Source organism: Schistosoma haematobium, chromosome ZW, assembly GCF_000699445.3.
Source record: "Schistosoma haematobium chromosome ZW, whole genome shotgun sequence".
Lineage (NCBI taxonomy): Eukaryota > Metazoa > Platyhelminthes > Trematoda > Strigeidida > Schistosomatidae > Schistosoma > Schistosoma haematobium.
Window position 1 is genome coordinate 27,174,893 of NC_067195.1, and position 24,311 is coordinate 27,199,203.

Consider the following 24,311-nt stretch of genomic DNA (forward strand, 5'->3'; position numbering starts at 1 on the left):
TATTAAATTGTTCGCAGTAATCTGAAAAGCATCGTTTAAACATGATATGAAGTGAATTTGACGTTTTGACCTTACAAAAATGGTTATTTGAGTTTGTTTTGCATTCATTCATAAAAAATTATGTAATAAATGATTGGTCACTCAAATACACGAAATAAACGGCCACATAGACAAGTAATTTTCTTTTAAACATAATCATGCATCCACATTTCAGATGCGAATTAGTTGGTTGATCAAACAATGGATCAAAAAAAGAATAAAAATGGTTGCCGAAATATGATTTTAAATGGACACAGAATACTACAGAAATTATCTGTACATCATAACTGAGTTATATTTTCGTAAACATGATGCTATCGATTTAGACTTTAATATTTCTTCTATCTCTTAAAGAGACGCTAAATTAGAGGTAGATTTAACTAAGAAACCAATTCTAAGAGTTGCTTGTGATTTACTAGATTCTAAGTGATGTTTTGTATTTGATACATTAAAAACGTTCAGAAAATCACTAATCGATTTTATCCACTATTTTACTACTAAGCCCACCAAAACATTGTTTTTTTCTTCTAAATGTATTACCATATTCGTTTACGCTTCTCTAGATATTTTGGTTACCCATGTCATATTATTAACAAGAAACCTAGAAATATCAAAGGATGAATTTCTTGCGAGAATCCAGACAGAAACTACATAAAAATTTGAAATGAAAACTTTATGATTTAAATTCCAACTCTAAATGACACGCCTCTGAATATACGCGATGATTCCCCAAGTTAGCAAGTATATAAAATAAAGCTTCAAGACGTATGAATAATAATTTATTGTTAACTAAGTAAATATACTATTCTAAGTATACGAATGATTTATAATCTCGTTTGGTAAACAGATCTTTGAACGACTAAAATGAACGGACCTATCGGATCTGTCGGAAGCGATCAAATAAATACCCACGCTTTGGTGTCGCAAGTAACATAAAAACATATTTTTAACTATGGACGTAAAAATGTCATCCAATGACATTTGCTTTCGTTTGTTCCCTAGCTTTGGAGAGGAAAGCTGAAATATCCTATTAAAAAAGACGAGATAAAACAATCCGAAAACTTGTGGCACCAGAAATAAAAATATAGAGGGGTATTTGTAATACAATCAAAACAGCCTTCACCATACATAACCTTCATCAATTTCGTCTCAGATAGTATCCTTCAGAGAAATAACTGAGACAAGCAGACTAAGTGTATACTTAGGAAAATTGTAGAATTTAGATAGGAAGACACCTAGTACACAACAAATGGATCCCAATATTGGATCTACCACATGCAGACACAAAATATAATATTGCTTCAAGATAGTATTTAATGTTTTATTAATTGGTTTAGATTAGATTGCAGATGTCAAAGTAATGAATCTAATAATCATCATTTGCTTCAAGCAGATTACTATCGTCACTAGGACTTTCGTTAATGACATCCTCTTCCTCAGTCAATCCCTCACATTTTTGACTATGATCACCAAATTCTTCCTCTACTTCTGATTCACCATCTGCATAACCGGGGGTAGAATGACCTTCATTTACAATTTGGCTTGAAGTTGAAGTACTAGTATTAGATACACAGTGCGACGCAGAATAACGATTAATGTCGATCCTAGAAGAATTAGAGTAACTAACAGAACGTGAACCAGTGCTAGGGCATTCAGTACCACCTTCAATAGAATCATTATCTTCTGATAGATCAGCCCCATGAAGATCTCGATTTTTCAATGTTCCAAGCCAAAACGCTTCCAAGCAACTGTTTTGTGAAAGCATGATCTATAAAAGTAAAATTTAGCTATCAATTTAAGCATTTAAGATGTGTTATGCATTGATATATATAATGCGAAGAACACTTTAATATTTACAACATATTAGTTGCCTTTTATCGAAATAAATAGGGAATAAAAAGATACAGATACACAAATTAATATCAGACATTAAGCATACCACATGGCTGGTATATTTCCCCTTTCATATAACTCAGTAAGTTTCCCAGTTTGGGAACACGGAGTGATAGTTCATACAATTATACAGTGAAAATGTCTTCCTATTGAAAATAAGAAAGTTCGATACATTGGATGGATTATCACTATTTAAGGGAACCCTAAAAATATGAAACTAACCTTGACTTTATAAACAAACGTTTCCAAACACCGTCTTGTAGCTGGAATTTGATTAGTTAGTTGAGAGTCACGATATGCTTTAGCGTGATTGCATATACGTTGAAGGAAACGAGTTAGTTGTTGTGTGTTCTTTAAGAAGGTAGTAACCTCCACACCTCGATGTCTGAAGTAGATGCGAAATATAAAAGTCACTTGGTAATTAACGGTAAGTTTAACTGACTAACACTATTTAACTATAACACACTGAAAATTTCATTCGTAATCGTTTAAAAAGTTAAGGTGTCATACTAACGTACCGGCTAGAACAGTCAGCCTCATTTACAGTTTTATGCAGCTGTATGTGGACTTGGTATTTAATTCACACAGGAAAAATGTTTAATAACAGAAACTTAGATACCGGCAACCATAAAAATTCGCAGTTATAAGTGGGGCTATTGCAACGAGGGGTAGATGATAGCCACTGAAACATACTTCAGACTACACTATTCACATAATAAGTGGAAAACATTGATATTTGGTTTTATCCTTCGAGAAGTAGCATGGGAAGTATATAATAAGAAGTAGTGATAAAAACGTCCATCAAATAAAAATATCCTCTAACTACGGTGTAAATTTTACATCACCACAACGTAAAAGGTTTTTTGCATATAAAAATCTAAGTTTACGGTGAGACAGATTTTTTATACAATCGAAGACATAAAAGGATTTTAAAAACAAAACAGATGATGCTTTGGTTGTGATTATTTTCGAAATAAATTGTAATGTTCAATGGGAACAAAAGAAACCAGAGAAGAAATGCTTAACAATTTCCTTAAAACAAATTAATCAGGTTTTATTCTCTATCGTAGCATTTTGAACGTGACATGACAATAAATTAAGAAACTAAAATGAGTTGGTTCCACTTATTAATCAAATTCATGACAATATGTTAGCCTTTGAACAACACTCTTATGAGCTACGTATCACAATGAACATAGGCCAAGATATTACCCACCTAAACAAATTATTTAGTAAAGGCATAGCACCTTTCAGCAATAATTGAAGGAACAGACGTCCAGTTCGCATCACTGTTGGTAATAAATGAATTATTGAATTGCTCTTGTTTGAAGGAAAATTTCTACTGGGTCTTGAATTTGATTCCGTTATTCGTTCAGACTTTCGAAAAAAATCTGTAATGCAACACAGCACTTCAACACACTGATTCCACTGAGCAACAATAGAGCTTTCGTCCAAATGAACTGAATTCACTGAAGTGTTTATGCTTCTTGGCAAATCACATAGATGTTTTGAAATCCTATAAAATAAGGAATTATCGAAAATGGTTGGATATCAAAGAAGTTAGATTACAAGCACAAAAAAATATAGCTTCTGACCGGTTATTTAACAAAAGATGATCTTTCTCTTGTCCTCAACACTTAAAATGAATTCCCCTCATATTCACAGACTTTTAAACCACATGCACAGGTAAAATTCTATTCGGAAACTGAAAAAATTAGACTACGTGACGAATATATTTGAAAACAAATCCAGCTAAATTAAATAACACGTTTATAAACACAAGGCATCCAAAGTGCAATTATAGTTTCTGTTAACTAAAATCATAACATGAATTGCCAAGATATTTCCATACAGATGCATATTATACCCCATGCAAAAGAATCTACTGTAATGTTCAAAGTGACCTTGCTAAGGTAGACCGAATACCTTAAATCTCAAAGAACTTAATTTTGCATAAGTAAAATGAATTTCATCCGCAACAAATGCCAGATAGACAAATACCTCGTTAACAGTACTTCACAGATTCAACTTTGTTTATACGATAGCAGCAAATATTGATTGTTATAAAAGTTGGACTTCTTATTTCTCCATCCAAAAGAGTTCGTCTAAAACAAGAAAAAACTACTGTGTTGGTTCATAAGGTCTACTGACAATCCAGAAAAAAATGAAAGTGCTCTGTGACAAGAAACCTGAAGACAACAAAGCAGTTACAAGATACAACAAATATGGTTAATTAAATTTGCAGTTCATCTAAAAGACTATGTATATTCACTTGACTTTTATAATTTGAAAGACTATAATGGATACTTACCAGACTACACTTTCCAACACCTCACGGCAAAATATATCGATTGTCTGTCGATTTAAAGTTCGGTATGAATTATGTAAATTGTCAGAAACGCCATTTGAAGATAATGGATGAATGATATTCTGGTGACACTGTACAGCTGGAGCGAGAACTCTTCTGGTGAAATCTACTAATAAACTAGTTGACTGGGATAACGAACAAAGCTTTTTTGAACGATAGAACTGACAACGAAGATGGAATGATAGTAGAGCTTGGAGGCACTCTGAATAAGTTTGATCTGCGAGAAAAAACATTTAGGAAGAAAAAACAATAAATAGCCGAACGGATCACACTCGATCTTTTAAAGCTACGTTATAAAACCAGCATTGGTCAAACACAAATAAATGAAAATCACACAAAAATTAACTGAGTAATTAATAAGGTATGGAGTTGGAAAGCCAAATAAATGGTAAACAATAAAACAATTTCTAGGGAGACAAAGGAATGAATGCAACCGAACAATCATTGGTTCCTAGCGAGAAATTAGACCTCCCCAAAAGGGACAAACACCAATTTAATGACTTACCCTGTTTATATTCATATTTTTCAAACTAACAATATTATTTTAACACGCGTCACTAGTTGGAGGAGACATTGATTTGATATAAATGACACAACGTTGTTGTAGAGATTCACAACTTTACTAGAACTTCTCTATTAACTTCAGATCATCCAATTAATACTAACCAAAGGGTATTGTGACCATACTTATAAATAAATGTTATTTGGTTACAATAATCTTCTTAAGAACTGTCTCCCTCTTCTACAGCAAAAGCAAATTGATGTGGGGTACAATAACTACTTGGAACGTACTTCGATAAATTACCAATACCACTGTCAGTGCGATAGTCGATCAAAAAGAAGGGCTACATGTATAAGGAGGCAACAAAAGATAAGTGAAGACAATTGAACCTGGCTTTCCTTGAAGTAAGTGAAACATATTGGACGCAAGCTGAACAAAAACAAATTATATTAAGACGTGCTATTGCATTCGGGTCGTAAAGTGGTTGCACTGATGCTCTCCAAAAAAATACGAAAACGAAGGGAATCTCATGGATCCAGGATCATCAAAGCATCTTTCAAACCAAAGGAGGGAATCACAATGAATGTTATCCAATGTGATGCACACACCAATGATAGCAACAACGACGACAAAGATCAATTTTATGAGAGGCTGTAATCGATTATAGCGAAGTGTCTAGGAAACGACCTGAACATCCTGATGGGAATGGAAAACACTGGGTATGAAGATATCATGGGACGACATGGACTTTAGGAGATGAACGAGAATGTCGAGAGGTTTCATAATCTATGTGACTGCAACAAATTGGATATAAACGGTACAGTACATCCCCCACAAACGCATACACAAGGCTGCATAGGTCTCACTGGATCACACCAAAGAGAACCAGATAGATCATATTTGTATCAATAAAAAAACCAGAAGGACAATGGAAGACGTGAGATATCTCACCAAAGAAAGGATATCTGAGGAAATGTGAGAATTACAGAGGCATCACACTACTATCAGTACCAGGAAAAGTTTTCAATAATGTTGCTAGACTGGATGAAAGATTCAGTAGATGCCCGACTTTGAGATCAACAGACCGGATTCCGTAGGGATCGGTCGATAACAGACCAAATCGCGACAGTGCGAATCATCGTTGATCAATCAACTGAATGAAGATCATCACTATATATCAAATTCATTCACCATGCCAAAGCAATTGACAAAGTGGATAGGAAAACCTTATACGATATTCTTCGACACTATGAAGTACCTGAGAAAATTGTTAACATCATACGGAATCCATACGACGGACTACATTTCAAAGTCGTTCACGGACGACAGCTTACAGATGCATTCCAAATGAAGACCGGTGTCAGACAAGGCTGTCTACTCTCATCCTCCCTCTTTCTCCTAGTAACTGACTAGATCATGAAGACCTCGACATCTCGGCGGAAGCACACAATTCAATGAACAGCTTGTATGCAACCAGATGATTTGAACTTCGCAGATGACCCGACCCTTCTAACCCATACATACCAACGATTACAGGTCAACACAACCAGTGTAGCAGTAGACTCCTCATCAACAGGCCTCAACATACACAAGGGAAAAAGCAAGATCCCCAAATACAACACAGAGAGCACCAACCCAATCACACGTGATGGAGAAAGTGTGATAGAGGTGAAAGCTTTCACGTACCTGGTCATCATCATCGATGAACAAGAAGGATCAGATGCAGATGTCAATGCAGGATTGAAAAAGTAAGGACAGCATTTCTACAGTTGCAGAACATATGGAACTCAAAACAACTGTCAACCAATATCAAAGTCACAATCTTCAATACGAATATCAAGACAGTCCTACTGTAGGGAGATGAAACGTGGAGAACTATCACAACCATCATCAAAAATGTACAAGTATTTATGGAGAGCTGTAAGCGCAAGGTAATACACATCCACGGGCCGGTGACCATGACAATTAATCGACTACGTAGAGAAAATACCTCCCTCTCGAAATACTCTCACATTGCCACGTGTATATAGCCTCTGCCAGGGAAGTCCTACTCATTGTCTTCTCGTGGCGGGGGTGTTGTCTACGAAAATGAGAGGACCAAAAGCGAATGTCCGGCGCTTTAACTGGGTTCTAAACCAATGGTACACATGGGCTCCAGTATCCTGCGGGAACAAATGGAGTACGAACCACTCGTTGGTCACCGGCTTCCTTGGGACTGCATCTCCTTACGATGCTCCACTGCCTTGTGGATTAGACCGTCAGGTCGAAGGCTCGGGGAGTGGCCCCCTAAGGAAACCACCTGCTTCGGTTTGGGCACCCGGGCAGTATCACAGCCCTCACACATATCGAATGAGATTTGTGTAGCGCATATGTATTTGGTGCCTCCTTGTGCCAATATCTATGTGTTAAAATAAATAAATAAACATGGTAGCAATGAGAAAGGAGAGTCCAGGACGGAGTAGTTCGGAGGACTGTGCCCTCAGAGGGTTAGGAGGCCCAGGTATGTTTATTTATTTATTTATTTATTATAGCCGAATTTGCGCTTAGTGTGCAAGATCAATGAAAGTGCTAACTATTACCTTTCAACTTGATAGAAGCTTCCCATTCTTGATTCAACACGTCTTTTGTGTAAGAGAATAAATTTGGAACCTAAAAATTAAATAAAGCCGGAAATCATTCAGTAAAAAATGGAATCCCATTACGAAGTTATATCAATTTTACAACCTCTCCCTTCAAAAAATTACATCGATAAAAGCACTATTAAGGATTCTAGTTAGTAGAGTACAATCAATTCGCTCTAGAAGTATATCTTATAAGAAATTCATTCCTGATATTTATACTTTGAAATACATATGTTCTCTGACTTTGTAATTTTGTTATGCATTATGGCCTTAGAAAGATTCTAATAGGTTAGTTTAATTACTTAAAATATCCGAAAATCTAGTTGCTATTTCTGAGCATTTTCATGATGAAACCATAGCCATCAACTTTTGTTATAATTATAACCTGCGTACGTTCATTAAAATATGATAAAAGATGATACGGAATCTGAAGTTGATAGATGAAATCTGAGAAATGCTGAAAACTATTTCGGATTTATAAGTACAGGTTTGTTTGTTTGGTGTATACGGAAAATTCTGTGCTGAAAGAAGAATTCCTCTACCATAATAAACTACAAATTATTTATTACAACAGTGTATATTGTATTTGTGTATAAACAATATCTATTTATGCTGAAATAACTCGGTTCTAGATTATTAAAAAAAGATATTAAACTGATCCAAAACAAAAAATGAGTGATATTGTTAACTACCCAAAATGTATTTTCATCTGATTGACATGAGACGGATAAGCTGTTTTGACATTCATAATACAAAGAAGACAAATAAAATACAAGGCGGCAGTGTAAAAGAGCTGCATGAGCACTAGGTAAACGAGATGGTGTTAAATTCTTCATCAAGTATTCGATTATTGTACGTAGGTTTTCAGATAAGGCAGCATTGTCTGATAATGAAATAAAAATAGGGGTTTGTTAAACATACAAGTATGAGATTATAAATCGTTATTCACAAAACAAATTTAACCGAACGAGCGGGTTCTGAACAATGATTCAAGCTGAGAGACAAATGGATTAAAGTGAACACTTAAACTTTCCAAGTCTCGAAATGTGAGATCTAGAGAGTTATGCTATCTAAAGAATAATCAAAATAAAAATGCATCTCCCAAGCAATCAACGAGAGTGAGTAACAATACAAGTTACTGCAAACTAGAAAGGCAGTGAAGAATACTGTTTTAAAGAATCACTCAAATTTAAAGGAAGTTTGATTAGGCAAATCAGCTACGGCAAAGTTTAAACAAGTAACAACACAAAACGAAGTTAACCAAGAGAAGAAACGTAGTGTTGCAAAAAAGATTAAGCCAACAGATTTACGTAAATATAGCAAAATAGTTCGTAAAAGATTTCGTTGGACAAAAAAATCGACGATCGTTACACAAGGCGAACAAAGACGAAATAATGTTAGAAATAAATAATATATTCATATATGTATGGCCAAATCCAAGCTAAATTAGCTTGGGATTTACCAATACTCTGAGGGTTTTAAATAAAATAACAATGTGTGCACAACCTTATCTTTGTCTTCCTGAAACAATCGGGTTCCTGGAAATGCACCACAAATCACAGCTATGGGTAAAAACCACTGTCAACCATTCTCCTTTACCTTCAACTCTCCACAAACGGTGCTGATGTTAACGACTTGAGTTTGCAAAATATTATTCCCAGTCTCTCAAAACTCCACTACAAACTATATGTTTGGGTTTTTAGTGTTCGGAACTTACCTGAAATTGGGCAACAGGTTTCACTAGCTAAGACTCTACAATCTTATCTACTCAATGTATACTGTATCCGTAAAACCTGCTTACAGGCTTCAAGTATGATCATCCACTTGACCTCATCTAGCCAATAAGGGGATCTATAGTGATCTATCCTTCACGCAACTTCTCGTCAACTTAATGGTGTTTGTATAACACCAATTTTAAAACCAGAACATACACTCCCTGAATAAATTGCTATCGATAGTTTCTTGTACGCTGTCCGATTAACTAATATCAGTAGACGTTATTATCTCTTTGGCGTTTTTGCTTATTTAGGGCGAACTGCATGATCTAAATTTATCAAATATAAAAAAACCTCAAAGCAAACAGGGTCATGAAAACAAATATTAACTTACCAAATCTAGGCACATTTATTTCTTTTAAAATGGGCAGCGAGTCATGATTTTCATCGTAAATATCAACAAAAAATTTTCCATCTACTTCATCCATTTGTTTCATAAACAATGTGGTTTGTTCTACATCATAATCATGATTAATAGGCTTATAGTGGTCGGGTCTAATGATACCCTCTGCATTTATCATAATTTCACGTGTAGCACTTGTATTGATGTTCGATTTACAACACTTGGCAAATGTGTTTATGGTATTATATGTGAAAGTGGTCATAGAACTGATAGCTAATGAATCAGGGCTGTCAAATAAATATCGTTCGACGTTTGGAGAGAGATTAATGAATCCATTTGTGAACATCAACAAAGAACGTAAACAAATGCACACGATGGATGATATCTGACAATTTAATCCAGATGATAAACTTTCGATGAATTTACTTCCATTAATTGGATTAGTTTTTTCAGAAGTAGGTGCATCCGACTGTGACTTTTTGGACTCCGTAATATCCTGTGAGCTACGCTCATCGTCAGATGAGTCTGATGAGAAAACTGTGTCACTCACATTGTTCGAATAATTTGCGTGCTTAGCTATACCTAATAGTAGAAAACATAAATATCAATCAAAATAATAAAACCAAAGTCAATACAAAACAGAAAGATATCTGACCTGAAATATAATCCACTGCATGCACTAGTATATAGACAAGATAAGGAACAATATAAGTGAAATAAGCAAGCTTCGAAGATTCGGTGAGATTGTTTAAACGCTCAAATGCATTCCATCCATTTGTGGCGGGTAAGCTAAGAAAGGAAAACAACAGCAATTGTATTCAAAATACTTTATCATCGCAAACACACCAATAATGTTTACTCCAATATATTGATAATAAAAAAGTAGATTTCGTAAGTTATTTAAACTCAGCTCTTGTTCCTAAGAGAATTACATTTCGGTTACGTAACAAGTAATATCCAAACCATAAATAACAACTCATCCATTCATTCCTGAATCCTTACTGTTAAGTGTGGATCACGAAAAAACAAACAATAATAAAACAAGCAAAAGTGCATAATATAAACTCTGTAGCAGTATTATTATCGTATTTCATCATTATTATTACTATTACTATTACTACTACTACTATTACTACTACTACTATTACTATTACTACTATTACTATTACTACTACTACTATTACTACTATTACTATTACTACTATTACTATTACTACTATTACTATTACTACTATTACTACTACTATTATTACTACTACTACTACTACTACTGCTACTGCTACTACTACTACTACTACTACCACTACTACTATTACTATTACTATTACTATTACTATTATTACTATTATTATTATTATTATTTTTCATTATCATTATTATTATTATTATTATTATTATTATTATTATTATTATTATTATTATTATTATTATAGAGTAGAGTTGAACGAGATACAAAACAAAGTCCTTTTTATTGTTTATAAATGTGATTCCATGAGTAAATACAAATGATCTCTAAGAAATTCGGCACACCACACTATAAATTTCAGGGGTTTTACAAACTGCTGATTATTATTTCATACGTATAGATCAGACCATTTAATCTCCATAACCAAAAGCGGCGAAAAATAATAAAACGTATCCCTTTTTTGAGTTCATACTGATGCTATTTAGTCGGATACCAACTGAATTATCGTCACTGCACACAAATACAAACGTCGGAATTCCCAAGTTGGTGTTGCTCCCAGAAGTGAGCAACGCAAATCGTAGTCATCGAAAACCTTAATCTACGATCCGCAAGATATCACGAGAACACAGCAGAACTGCTCTCGCTGGCGCATTGTAAACGCGACTGTTAATAGCTGGGGAATATCATGACAGTCCCAAAGACGACTCGGCTGATAGTGAAAATGGAAGAAATATTGGGAAGTGAGGAAAGGAATAATATGTAACAAAATGAGCTCCAGTTCTGTCAGAAGTATATGGATGGTTATTACTTTATGATTGACCACACTATGGAGAAATCTTTTTCTTGAAGACCTGAAAGAATGAAGGTAGAACTCAGTGGATAACTGTTTGAAGCCTTACGCACTCAGTCCCATGTGAATAATTATCGATATTTTACCTGAGTAATCCCAAGGCATTACCACAAAAACAAACATCTATGGGAAAAGGCAGGACATCCTATTTTTGGGGTTGACTATTTTAACATCTCCATTCCCTTGCGGGAAGGGTGTACAGCTGAATAGCCTAGTGATCTTTGAAAAACATTCTACTGCTAGCATACTCCAGTACAATATGTAGTAAAGCTGTGCTGCTTTTTGTTTTATGACTATTCAACTAAACTACCTGACATGGTAGGACTTCAAAAAAAGCGTGCTAACTGATATAGTTCGATTGGGTCGACATGATATGCAAATCGAACCACTAAGTCAAGAGAATAGCTAAAACCGGGTAAATTGTTAATAGAAAAAAAACAGCTGAAATAGTAAGTTCTCACAAAGAAAACATCAGCTAAAGATCCTGGGACAATACAAATAGGAAAATTATTAAACATGAAAAACACTAGCATATAGGGTCTTTAAATCTATAAATCATCGACAAACTTACGGGATCCCAATAACATAGTCCAAACGGATACTTAATTCATCAAGTAGCCAAGTAAGTGTTGTCCAATCAATAGAACTCACATTGGATACTTGATTATCATTACACTTCACTATCCATGGCCAAGAGCTTAGACCTAAAACAATGGCACTGAGATCCAATTCGCGAAAACAAGTGGTCAATTCACGTAAACTTGGCTAGTAAAGTGAAATAGAATAGCTCCAGTTTTTATTACATTTACTTAAAAGTTATTGGTAAATAATCCGAACACAAAAACAAATGAAATTAAACAGATTAAAAGAAAACAAAATATAAAACGGAAATAAAATTAGGAAACTCATCAGTGTCTTAAGTATGCAATTATTATTTTTCACCAAGCAACCACAAGATGTGATTTTTTGAATGACAAGAAATGCTAAAATTCTATGCTTTTTAACATTAAATATTACATCCGTGTCGTGCAACGAAACAAATCTGATTTTAGAATCCATAAAAATGGAAGCCTGGTATTAATTTTAACCCTTAACTGGGAGGTGTATGTTAGATAAGAATCGTTTGTCCCTAGATTTCTGTAAATTAAAATAAACAGCCAAGACGAGTTTACTAAGAATGAGGAAAATACCGTTCAAAAGGTGTTTGATTCTTTTTTCCTACTGGCCTTCTATCTACCTGGCTTGATCAAGCCTAGGATTTAACAACAGAAAAGACTATCAAGTTATACAAATATAAACCATTATTCTACAGATCATTGGACTCCATTGTCTTACCAACATTTGGTTCGAATATGGTAGGAAAACGAATGAATACACCTCCAATACTGGGACAGATTATGGGCTATGTCGATGCCTAACATGAAGTCTGCAACTCCTGGGACGATTCAGTCCTACAATCAGTGGCTTCAATGACAGATCCTGGTCTGGCAGTTGCATTATGACATTTCATTACACAGTAACCTATTAAGACTGATGAGACCTCGAATGTAGGTGAGACTACCGATTAGCTTAATTACTTCACTTCATATGACTAAAATATCTTTTAACGTAGACCAGTCCTGTATTAGTTGGAAAGACAAATTATTCAGCTCAGAGGACGAAACTCCACTAAAATCGTCCACTGGAGCTACAAAACTTCTCCATCTCAAACATATCACCAGTATTATGTGATCGTCAAACAAGGTATTTAAATGGCTTCAACATTTGTCAGTATCGTTACGTGACTAGGTCATCTGCATAATCTAAACCAATGAAGGTAGCGTATGATTTCACCTAAAACCACGCCAACTCAGGTTAATGTAAGCGAGATTTCCATCGTTCTAGGATTTGAAAACCAGACGGTGGAATCGTTTCAGAAATTCCTCAAGTTTATGACTTCCCTACCATATAATGTATCAAATAGAATTCCTATCTCTTTAATGATGGTCATAAAAATATTTAGCCAATCAATCCGTAAAGAAAAATTTTGATAACAAAACACGTTAGAATAAAACCTCTGGCAAGTTCGCTAATCATGTCCTATCAAAACTTATAATGTTTGTTTGATAATTTCTGTTTAAATTCAATGTTTCCTTTGAAGCTCATTAAAGCCCCTGTAATCATTAATAGAAATAAACTTTTTTCTACAAGAGGGATAAATCTAAATGTGAATACACCACAAGCACTTTAGGGCCTAGCGAATTAGGTGCGCGACATTTAAATTCTAGAAACTAAATAATCATTGGGTAGTAGAAAACAGAATTAGGGAGCACTGAACTATTTCTGGTTAAAGAGTTTTAAAGACCCGAACTCTATAAATACCCTCAATTTTCTTTACGTAAACTAACTCTGGAGTAAATCCCTTACTCACATTTGGCCTTTTTTTGTTCCAGCCTAACATGTAGAAGTAGTTTGAGGTACAGGAATCGGGTAGGAAAACAGTAAAAAACGTTCGTGGCAAACTTGTTAGTTTAAAATCAAGATCACCAAGTCTTCGTTTGGTTGAATTTATATGTTTAACTTTAGTGGTAGTAACAGTATTGTAGTAAATATTTACTGCTCTAATGACGGGGATAACTGGAAAAATATAGTTTTAATACGTGTAAAAAAGATGGGGAAAATGAAACTTAGACTAAGAAAGCTCAAAATATTTTATGTAACTTTTACGTGAGAGAATAATTAGGAACCAAAAATCAAACAATATATTAATGCTAAAAAGCAGTCAAACATGAACTAAGTTATCAATCTGACGAAAAATCAATTTGCCTGAAATACACATTTCTTCAGTTCCACTAGACTCTATAAATTATTGGTCTATCCAGTCAAAATGTAGTGTGATTGGTCAAGATTAAAGACAGACATGTAGACTAACTACATTAAATAGAAGGGATTAAAACGCTTTCGTCTAACCTGTACCTCTATGCTAACACATTCTTGTTATCACTGTTATTTGATTGTCAATAGAACAGCTGGCCTTGTGACTGTACCGCGTGGCTATGTAAAAATCATGTCATCACAATTATTTGTGAATGATTCACGTATAAATTATGACATAACAAATAGACAAAACCGTTTATCTTTAAACGTAGAATATTAACATTTTGATTATTCTACATTTTTTAAACGTATACTTCAATTTTTTTGTTTTAACGGATTAATGCATTCTAGAATAGTTTTTAAGTTACTAAAATCTCTAGCTTAATAAGTATTAGAAATGGGAATTCATACAGTTTAAAACACAAATCGATAGTGTTTATGTTAGCTATATATCGATTGAATTATTAGATTTTAGGTGTATTATATTAGACATTGTATCATACAAACCACATATTCAGCTTAATTATCAAATGTTATACATCGAGAACTGTAAATTCATTGCAATAATTGAGTTTAAATAATAATATTAGCTGAAAAGAAGTGAAGATTAACACGTGAATATCAGTATAAAATACAACCCAGCAAATTCCGATGCTAAAGAAACATTAACATACCATCACACAGAGTTTATCAGATTTAATTGCTTTTCTACTGACTTTAGCCATTTTGGATGATTTAACAAAAACAGTCTTCTTGCCATGTTTCCTTGGGATTTGCGGTGAATCGCTCTGCTGAATTGCATTACATTCATCTTGTGAAGCAGCTGAATCACTCATTTCAGATAAATTGTCATCTTGATTTTCATTTACGTTATCCCATTGACTTTCGATTGTGTTCTCTAATGCTTTTCTACGCTTTACAATACTTAAGTTGGAGGAGACACGTGTTTCTTTTCCTTTAGAACATGTACCAAATCTTGAGCTGGAACTATTTCTTTTTCGGCTGAAAGTTGATTACATGGAAGAACTAACAGAAGTGTAAAGAAGGTCATTAGGAATTTCTAGCTTAAGGTAAACTGTTTTACTATAATGTTCCCAGGACTAAACAATAGTGATTGATATATGGTAAATTATATGAGATCATCATAACATTTTTAACTACTTTAAACTATACACTTTTCTCCGTCAATTTGATGCAAATTAAAAGCACTGGTTGTTTTGTATTGCACGCTTAAAAAATCAGGTAGAACTGTTATGCGAGTACACTCTATTTACAAATAACCAGACAACAGCTTGTGGTAATTTATCTCTAGATGGGTAAAAGTGAGAAAATCACTAGTTGTTTTGTGATTTATGCTTGTTGTCGTGAGATTTCGATTAAGTACCACAGTATTACTTAGTCGTTAATTATCACTTATTTCTTTGGTTTTCCTTCCTGAATACCAAAGTGAAAGGTGGACATATGAATTTTCCGACTTCATTCAAGAAATGTGATATATCAGAATCAAAATTGAAATAATGATGAATCCTAGAACTAATTTACAGATTACTAATATGTATATTCTTAAATAATAAGTACTGAATAACTGGATTACTATGTATATTCCATTTATATGTCCCAGTTAACCAATTAATTAATGTTATACGACCTACTACTCCTAATTTGTTGCCAGTCTACTATCTACAACTTCTTTTATTCACAGACGCTTTTGGATTGTTCATGTATATTAGTTATTTCTCTTTTTAAGATGTGATGCAGACTGGTATGTCTGTATATAAGCCACGTTTGTTTGACCTACAAATATAGTAGGAGTTGACTGCTGACTTTCAGACTCTAGACAGGACATGGAGAAAAGCTTGCAAATAAGGGGCCAACAGGAACTTAGCTGTGTCGGCTCAAAGTCAACAGTGCTAGTCGGGCGTATGATTGGTCAATTCGACAACAATAGGCTGTAGAGGAAATAGAAGCAGAATAGGTAGCAATTCCAACTAGAATTCTGATTGGTGACTTGTCACATAATATTGGTCAGCGGCTCCAGGACACAGCAAAATGTATCTGAGCTACAGAAGGCCATACGGTGATCATTGTATTCAGGTTAACTTGCAGTTACTCAGACTCACTGATGTCTTCGATCTCACAAGTACACAGAACTGGATATTTTATGTATGGTGAAAATTTATCTTCTATGATTATAGTAGTTGGAGATAAAGAATTTTTTTAAAATAATACGTAAAAGGGAAATAGATTGATATGATAGATGGTTTACAATGTTTTCCTTTCTACACACATATTAAGATAATACGTTAATAAGACTAATCACGTAATGTCAGAACCAGGATTCGCGACTCCGAAATAGAGAACCAGATTAACACTAGAGAATACTTGACCGAATACAATTACAAGCAGTCATACACAGTGAGTCCAGAGTAGAAATCAATGATAAGAAGGAAAATCACATATTTAATAGTTCGTAAGCTGTGGATTTCTGTCTACGCTCAACGACCAATCATACTTTACTTTCATTACCAAACATCACAGATGTTATGAGCAACAACCATAATGTAACATACACAACTCACAGAAACTTCCCGCCTTTCTTTGAAACGACAATGTGTCAAGTTATGAAATACTGGTGAAAATATTGGAATAGGTTTAGCGTATCTACCTACATTTGATATGTATCAATGAAAAATAACGGGGATATAAGTCTTTAGGTGTAAAGAAACATCAGTCTAACAAGAAAGATCATCAGTGATTATATAAGGATTTGAGAAGTAACACTGAATATTTGATGCAACTACTAAAAATAAACCCACATTTGTAATAATCACACTAATAATCAACATATAACGGCACATTACTTTCTAAAAACAATTTTTTTTAATGGAGATTCTCCACTACGTTTTTAGCATTACATGAATATTGGATTGCTTACAAGCAAGTATATTGGATAACAGAGATTAGTGAGAGAAGGGATGGGTATGAGTATGTTCGGAAATGGAAGTAACAGCGAAACAACGTACCCTGAAGAGCAATCTATATCACCAGACAGAAATGACTGCAAATGAACACCACAATTAAACCAAACTTGATTGACTTCTCTATTGTAAGAAGCAAAATGATTAGAAAAACACGTTGCAGGTTGATAAGTAGCAGTAGGGAAGAACAGATTCGACGAAGAAACATTATACTCACTGTCGGTTGACATATAATGAGACTGAAATCCAGGGTTTTCAATATCGGATATCTCAACTGCATCTGGTTGTTGGACGTCCTTCGTTCTGAATGCTATTACTAAGTAATAATAGAGACAATGACGAAGTTTCGCAATCTGAATGAGACGTAGAAGGATTGATAAATAATGTATACGAGTTGAATTAAACACGTTAGTTGATGCAACTGTATGAAAGTGAAAATTTTGTGAACTAGACAAATTGGCAAACAGTAACTTAGAAGCGAAAACGTTGACAGTTTCTATGAACCAGTTGATCGTTCCTATGACTAAGTAAGGCTCCTCAATGCTGACTGGTTCATTCGCCGTGATCAACTGGGTAGCCTCGCTGTTCAGAAACATGTTTGGCACTAGGACTGGACAACCCAAAAGAGCATCGATGGCTGAAAAATAAGTATTAAGAAGTACCACTGAGTTATCATAAACAGCTAATTATGCAACATTTACTAATACTATAAAAACTACCATCTCATCAACAAAATTGTTAAGAACGATATTACTGGTAAAAGTAATTCCAAAGTATATAATAAAACGGAGTAACAGTAATTATTTGTGAACCTCAGATGGTTGAAATAAATTACTAGACAAACAAAACTGGTATTTATAACTAGTGAATTGGTTATCTTGTATGTTTATATCTGGAAAGTATAATGTTTCGTCACACTTTTTATTACTGACGCAGAATGTACACAGTTTATGAACTCACAGAATGTAAAATCAGACAACTGAATAAAAGTACAAGAGGAAAACAGGTTCAAAGTATTGCAGTTTGCTGAAAATCGAACAGTGACAATACAAAACAGAGAACAATCAAAAAACGCTATCAAAGCACTGATGAGATATTTGCCTTTGATTGGATTGTGGTTGCTAGTAATCAAATGTTATTCAACGAGTAACACCTGAATTCACATGATTCGAATTTTCTTTTTCCACAAAAAAACAAGGGAAATGGAAAGTCTTAAAATCAGAAGTGACAACTAGAGACGGTTTACGAAGACTAATCAGTGGTGTACACCAAATACCAAACAGCTAGGAAAGTTCTGATTTACATACTACGACCATTTTGTTAATGATAAAACTGTATGCCACTTTACACTCTGACGTATTTTTCAAATGAAGTGTCAGAGAGGTACCGTACGTCAGTATTTACCTGAAATTTTATAAGCCTGAGCGTAAAGCACTATAATTTATTAGCCAGCTTACAGAAAACACTGCTTCTCAAACATTACGTTAACAGACATTTTATTCAAATAGGTATAAAAATACAGAATTTTCCAGATTTTTTAACCCTAGACCTTACGGAATGTAAGAATTCCTGTTAAAACATCAAGTATCTAAACTTGAGGAAATTATAAAACACAAAAAAATATTTATTACTTTTCAATATAAAAAGTAAATGACTAACTGTCCAAATTTCCACCATTTTGATCTGCCTCTACAATTGCTATCAAATTTAAATATGCAGGCAATAAAAGAGGACTCGAAACAGATGAATTCTCCCCTTTGAATAAACGTTGATTAGCTGAATATCTGTCCCATGAGGGTCCCAAAGCAACTGCGACTTCACATAAACTCGGTTTATGCAATGAAAACTGAGGTAAATAATTTTGTAAAGAAGCATTATCCAAAACGAAATCATCCTGAAAATAAATTGGGAGAATGAAGCTTAAAAAGGCATAAACAGGACTACTTTTATCAATACAGTAGATGATACCGTTATTTCAAGTAAATTCATGACATCAATTCAAATTTAACCACTGATTTGTTATCTACTACTAAGTTATACCCTGAACTAGTCATATGTATGTACATAATTACGTCAACTACTTCGAAAATGATGAAAGTCAGAGATGATTGGGATGCTCTCACATGGTCAGGGGTATACAGCCACTATCAGGTAAGTCTTACTCACTGCCTGGCGGGGGTGTTGTCTACGAAGTTGAGATAAAGAAAGGTGAATGTCCGACGCTTTAACCGGGATGGTGGACACGGAGGGTTTACCTAGGGACGCTGGAAAGTCCTGATTGCAAACTATTGGAGCACATGGGCTCCAGTATCCTGAGGGAACAAATAGCGTATGAACCAATTGTTGGTCACCGGCTACCACGGGACTGCATTTCCTGACGTTGTTCAACTGCCTTGTGGATCAGACCTTTCAGTCGAAAGCTCCGGGTGTGGCCCGCTAAGAAAACCATATGTCTCGGTCTAGACACCCAGGCAGTATCACAGCCCACACACAAATCGCATGATTTATGTAGCGTATATGTATTCGATGCCCCTTTCTTGCCCATCTAGTTTGTAGTTCCGATGATAAACACGATAAAGTTGCCTTCAAATTATGTCGGACGTTATATATATATATATATATATATATATATATATATATATATATATATATACATGTAGGGCAGCTTGGCAGAAAAGTCAGTCAATTCGTCAGTCGAACATCATTCAAGCACGCATTACTGCATCGATCCAACTGTTCTCATGAAGTAAGTCACATTGCAAGATGTTTTACGAATGTTTATTTTTTGCTCGAGAGCAACTCCTTGTGTGGCTAAGAAAAGGAATAGTCAAAGCTGTTAGCAGTTCAATTCTAGCTCATTGAGTGAAGACGGGTTAAACACCCAAAATAGATCAGTCATTGGCAGTGATACATCGTGTTAATAGTCATCTGCTTAAATTAGTTAGACTAAGAATCCTTCAAAGTAACTAGAGATCCGAAGCTTTGTGTTCAAAAAAACATGTACAACCATTTTCTTTAACTTGGCCAACTTCTAGCTCAATCGGTTAACAGTCGTCCTGACATGAGGACATAGTTTGACTAATTTTCATGCAGCCACGCTCTTTGTATTTCCATAGTTTAAATATGTCTTATTATCATTTCGACGGTTGTAAACATTTGAGAAACTTTAATTAGCACCCATTATTATTTATTATTTCTTACCGAATTCACATTATACCATATATGTTACGCAATCCTCGATTAAACACTTATCCTTATTTGCAATTACATTATTATTTTTTTCGCTCTATGTTATCCATACTTATTCTGACCATTAGTCTCATAATTTCAATGGACCTATGAACAAACTCAGGTTAACATTGCACATCTCGAATTTTATCTGTATTTGTTCTGATGATTCATATCATAATTTCAACTGACTTATAAGTTGATTCATGTAAACACTAAACTCTAGTAATTCTAATATAAGCAATTACAACTTTATTCAGCCAAGAATCTTAGATTTTACAAGCTGTAACTTAAAATGATGTAATTGCCATAAACTTGGCCATTCGCTTTGGAACAGTAATTTGGATTTATAACTGTAGGACCTAATGAGAACTTGTTGAAAAGAATATTGTTTGTTCATGACTGTTTTTATTCATAATTGCAGATGAGAAAATTTGGTGTACTACGCAAAAAATAGAAATTTTTTAGGCGAATACAAACAGAGAAATCAACACACACCGATAGACTTCAGGAAAAATTCAAATATAAAGTGTGAATACTTTATCAATCTAAATATAGTGTTACACAAAAAAAAGACAACGATTAAAATAGACGAAACTGAAATGTTTCGGTTTGTAGTTTGTGTGAACACACAACACCCACCGTGATGAAAGTTCACACAACTTTTTAGAGGAAACTGCTTGTGTACATAGCTCAAAACGAAACTTTAATTAGTAATAACTTTTCCAAAGTTACCTGAGTGGACGATCTTTAAAGGTGATCCATAAAACACCGGATTCAAATAAAATCATACTGACAAGAGTCAAGCAACTCTAAACAGCTTATTAGTATTATAGATTGAAATCATGAGTCAATTGAAGCTAGACTATCATGGAAAACCTAGAAGCACTGGACGGCCGTTTCGTCCTAGTATGGGACTCCTCAGCAGTGCGCATCTACGATCCCGGACCCCGCGAGATTCAAACCCAGGACCTATCAGTCTCGCGCCAAGTGTTTAACCAACTAGACCAATGAGCCGGCATCCAATGGTATTAATGTCTAACTTCAATCAATCCACGAAGTTGCGCTACCGTATATCATTGTCTTCAGTGAACTGTGAAATTTCTAAAATCTCCACAAACCCCTCCTGATAATTATCATTTGCTCACTAGTGACTGACTTCAAGAGATACTCCTGGAGTTCTAGTGAGAAGCCGTTACCAGCGAAGTTCAACAAGGTCTGTTCTGAGATAACAACTCACTGAAGACAATGGTGTACGGTGACGCAACTTCGTGGATTGGTTGAAGTTAGACATTAACACCATTGGATGCCGACTCAGTGGTCTAGTTGGTTAAGTGCTCGCGCGCGAAACCAGTAGATCCTGGGTTCGAATCCCGCGAGGTGCTGGGTCGTGGACGCGCACTGCTGAGAAGTCCCATACTAGGACGAAACGGCCGTCCAGTGCTTCCAGGTTTTCCATGATGGTCTAGCTTCAATTGACTCATGATTTCAATCTGTGAAATTTCTAAAATCTCCACAAACCCCTTCTGAATATTAGTATGAGTTTATCAAATATGAAAAGAAAAACATCTTGCTGAATGATTTAAATAATACATATATCGAAATAGGACTAAAGCAATTAAGTAAAATTAAACAGAGTTCAAAGATAATTAAATGCAACAGAAAAATGTGACTACTAACCTGGAAATGGCGCATGATTCGAGCACCCATCCAAATGACAAGCTTTTTGCCTTCTCCGTAAAAGGGAGATTCATTGATAGATCCATGATCTAAAATGGATTGACTTGTCCTGCACTTATCACTTAGTTGAGTTAATCGATTAAAACAAAATGCCAGTTCGTCTAACCACAACACCATTAGTTGACAATATGAACGAACTGAATATTCGACCAATCCTATCAGTCTTAGCAGGAGACGAGAAGGTGGCGTTATAAGGTGAGAAGAATGGGAAGAACAGTTAGCACCTGTATCTTCCTCACTGTCACCAACTGACAGATGAACATCACATGGGTCATCAGCAAGTTCTGTGCCAGGAACTTTCAAGCTCAATGAACTAGCATTACTGCTTCGACTAGTATTCGTGGTATATGTACTGCTTCGACCGCTATCCACATGGGCAAGCTGTGAAGCTAACACAGCAGACTATGAAAATGAAGTTCACAGGATGAAAAAAAATTGCTGAAATAGAAACTAGACATAAGGAATATAGCTTATAGGTAACAAATCAGATCGAATAAAAATTATGAAATGATAGTAAATTGAAGGTTCAGAGGAAGATGACAAATCAGTACAACTGAACCATTGAGATCGATTCTAGGTCGTATTACTTAACTTCTCGAGCCATAAATAATGGATATTTCGTCAGTCCCAACTTGGTCGACCACACATCTTCGTGTGGTTCATATCACTGGGCAATGCGTTTGACTACCTTTACCTCTCTATCGCCTTGTTACTAAGGTAGTTATATAACATGTGCTGACAAGCAAAAATAAGGATTAAACATAAAATATGTAATAATGTCCACTTACAGTGTCTTTATGGACTAACGAACAATAACCAATGAATTTCTCGTCTGTTCTCAACCTACTAATCACAACTCCTGTCAGGTGTTTCGTATTATTCGGACCCATGAGATTATGTACATAAAATACAAGACTACAATGCACCATAACGAATGGCTGTTAATGAATAAATCATTAGAACATTTATAGCACAAACGTAAGGAATCGGCTTATGATTCATTGGAAGAGTTGAAAAAGTTTCGATACACTCTCCAAATAATATTACATATTCGCCATGTTTTGTTATCAAAACGCAACTGAACTAATACATCCAACATGTCAATCAGCTATCGTGACGATCTACTAACACAACTATTCGTTACAGAGTTGATATAAAATAGAAAAAGAACAATTACAAAATAGAAAATGTATTTTATTTTACTGAGAACTTAAGGTGAACCCAGGCGGATTCCTGTCTCTCCAAAAAGGTGATAAAGTAAAAAATCAACTAAAAAATTGATTTTAATGTTAAGGAGCTTCTTTAGCAACTGCGAAATGTCATACAAGGTAATCATGTAGGACATCCAAGATTGACCAAACTGTAATGACTGAAAGTTCAAGAGAACGAACCTGTGTTTACCCTAGACAAACTAGTTTCATTTCAAGATAAACCTTTCTAGTTAACAAAGATGGGGAATTCTTGACTTTGAAGGAAAACTTTACTATCCAGTTAGAAGATTATGGTAATGTTACAAATTAGTTAAAAAATATCTCAAAATGTCCTTAAAAAGAATGACAGACATAGCATATCAAAATATTGACCCAATGGAGCGAAAAACAGCGGAATAGCAATAAGAGTAAAACGAAAGCGCAGAAACTTGTGAAAGGTGTCAACATCAAACGCTAATTAGTGGAAAACAATCAAGATGTGTACAAACCCTATATTTTACGGAAAACTAATTTGAAAAAAATTCAATCTAACAAAAATATGCACCGTACACACTCCAAATTAATATTTAATTCCCTATTGTCTACAAGTTTACAGTTTGAATTCCTGCATTTAAGGATACGTTCTCATTTAGTCATCACATACAGCTGTTAAAGTTCGACGACAATCCTAAAATCGATTAAAACTACTAGTAACGTCTCCCTTAATAAAAAAGATGATTTA

At 34.7% G+C, this 24,311-nt stretch overlaps 1 protein-coding gene across 3 annotated transcripts in view; it reads right to left on the reverse strand.

The window, feature by feature from the left end:
* Positions 1–593: 593 nt before the first annotated feature.
* Positions 594–24,311, reverse strand: part of FANCD2_1 (Fanconi anemia group D2 protein) — a gene marked incomplete at its 3' end in the record, with an annotated part of 31,483 nt that continues 7,765 nt past the window's right edge. The window contains exons 4-16 of one of the 3 annotated variants that reach the window (XM_012942225.3): positions 22,320–22,781; positions 19,071–19,305; positions 17,457–18,048; positions 15,108–15,435; positions 12,149–12,342; positions 10,197–10,330; positions 9,533–10,123; positions 8,116–8,306; positions 7,382–7,451; positions 4,244–4,517; positions 3,149–3,448; positions 2,155–2,317; positions 1,406–1,807 (exon numbers count right to left, since the gene is read on the reverse strand). In XM_012942225.3, coding sequence (XP_012797679.1) covers positions 1,406–1,807; positions 2,155–2,317; positions 3,149–3,448; positions 4,244–4,517; positions 7,382–7,451; positions 8,116–8,306; positions 9,533–10,123; positions 10,197–10,330; positions 12,149–12,342; positions 15,108–15,435; positions 17,457–18,048; positions 19,071–19,305; positions 22,320–22,781 — 3,936 coding nt within the window. Of the gene's footprint in view, positions 2,318–3,148; positions 4,518–7,381; positions 7,452–8,115; positions 8,307–9,532; positions 10,124–10,196; positions 10,331–12,148; positions 12,343–15,107; positions 18,049–19,070; positions 19,996–22,319; positions 22,782–24,311 lie in introns of those variants that run through there. The other 2 variants (XM_051210876.1, XM_051210875.1) reach the window with 2 other exon arrangements.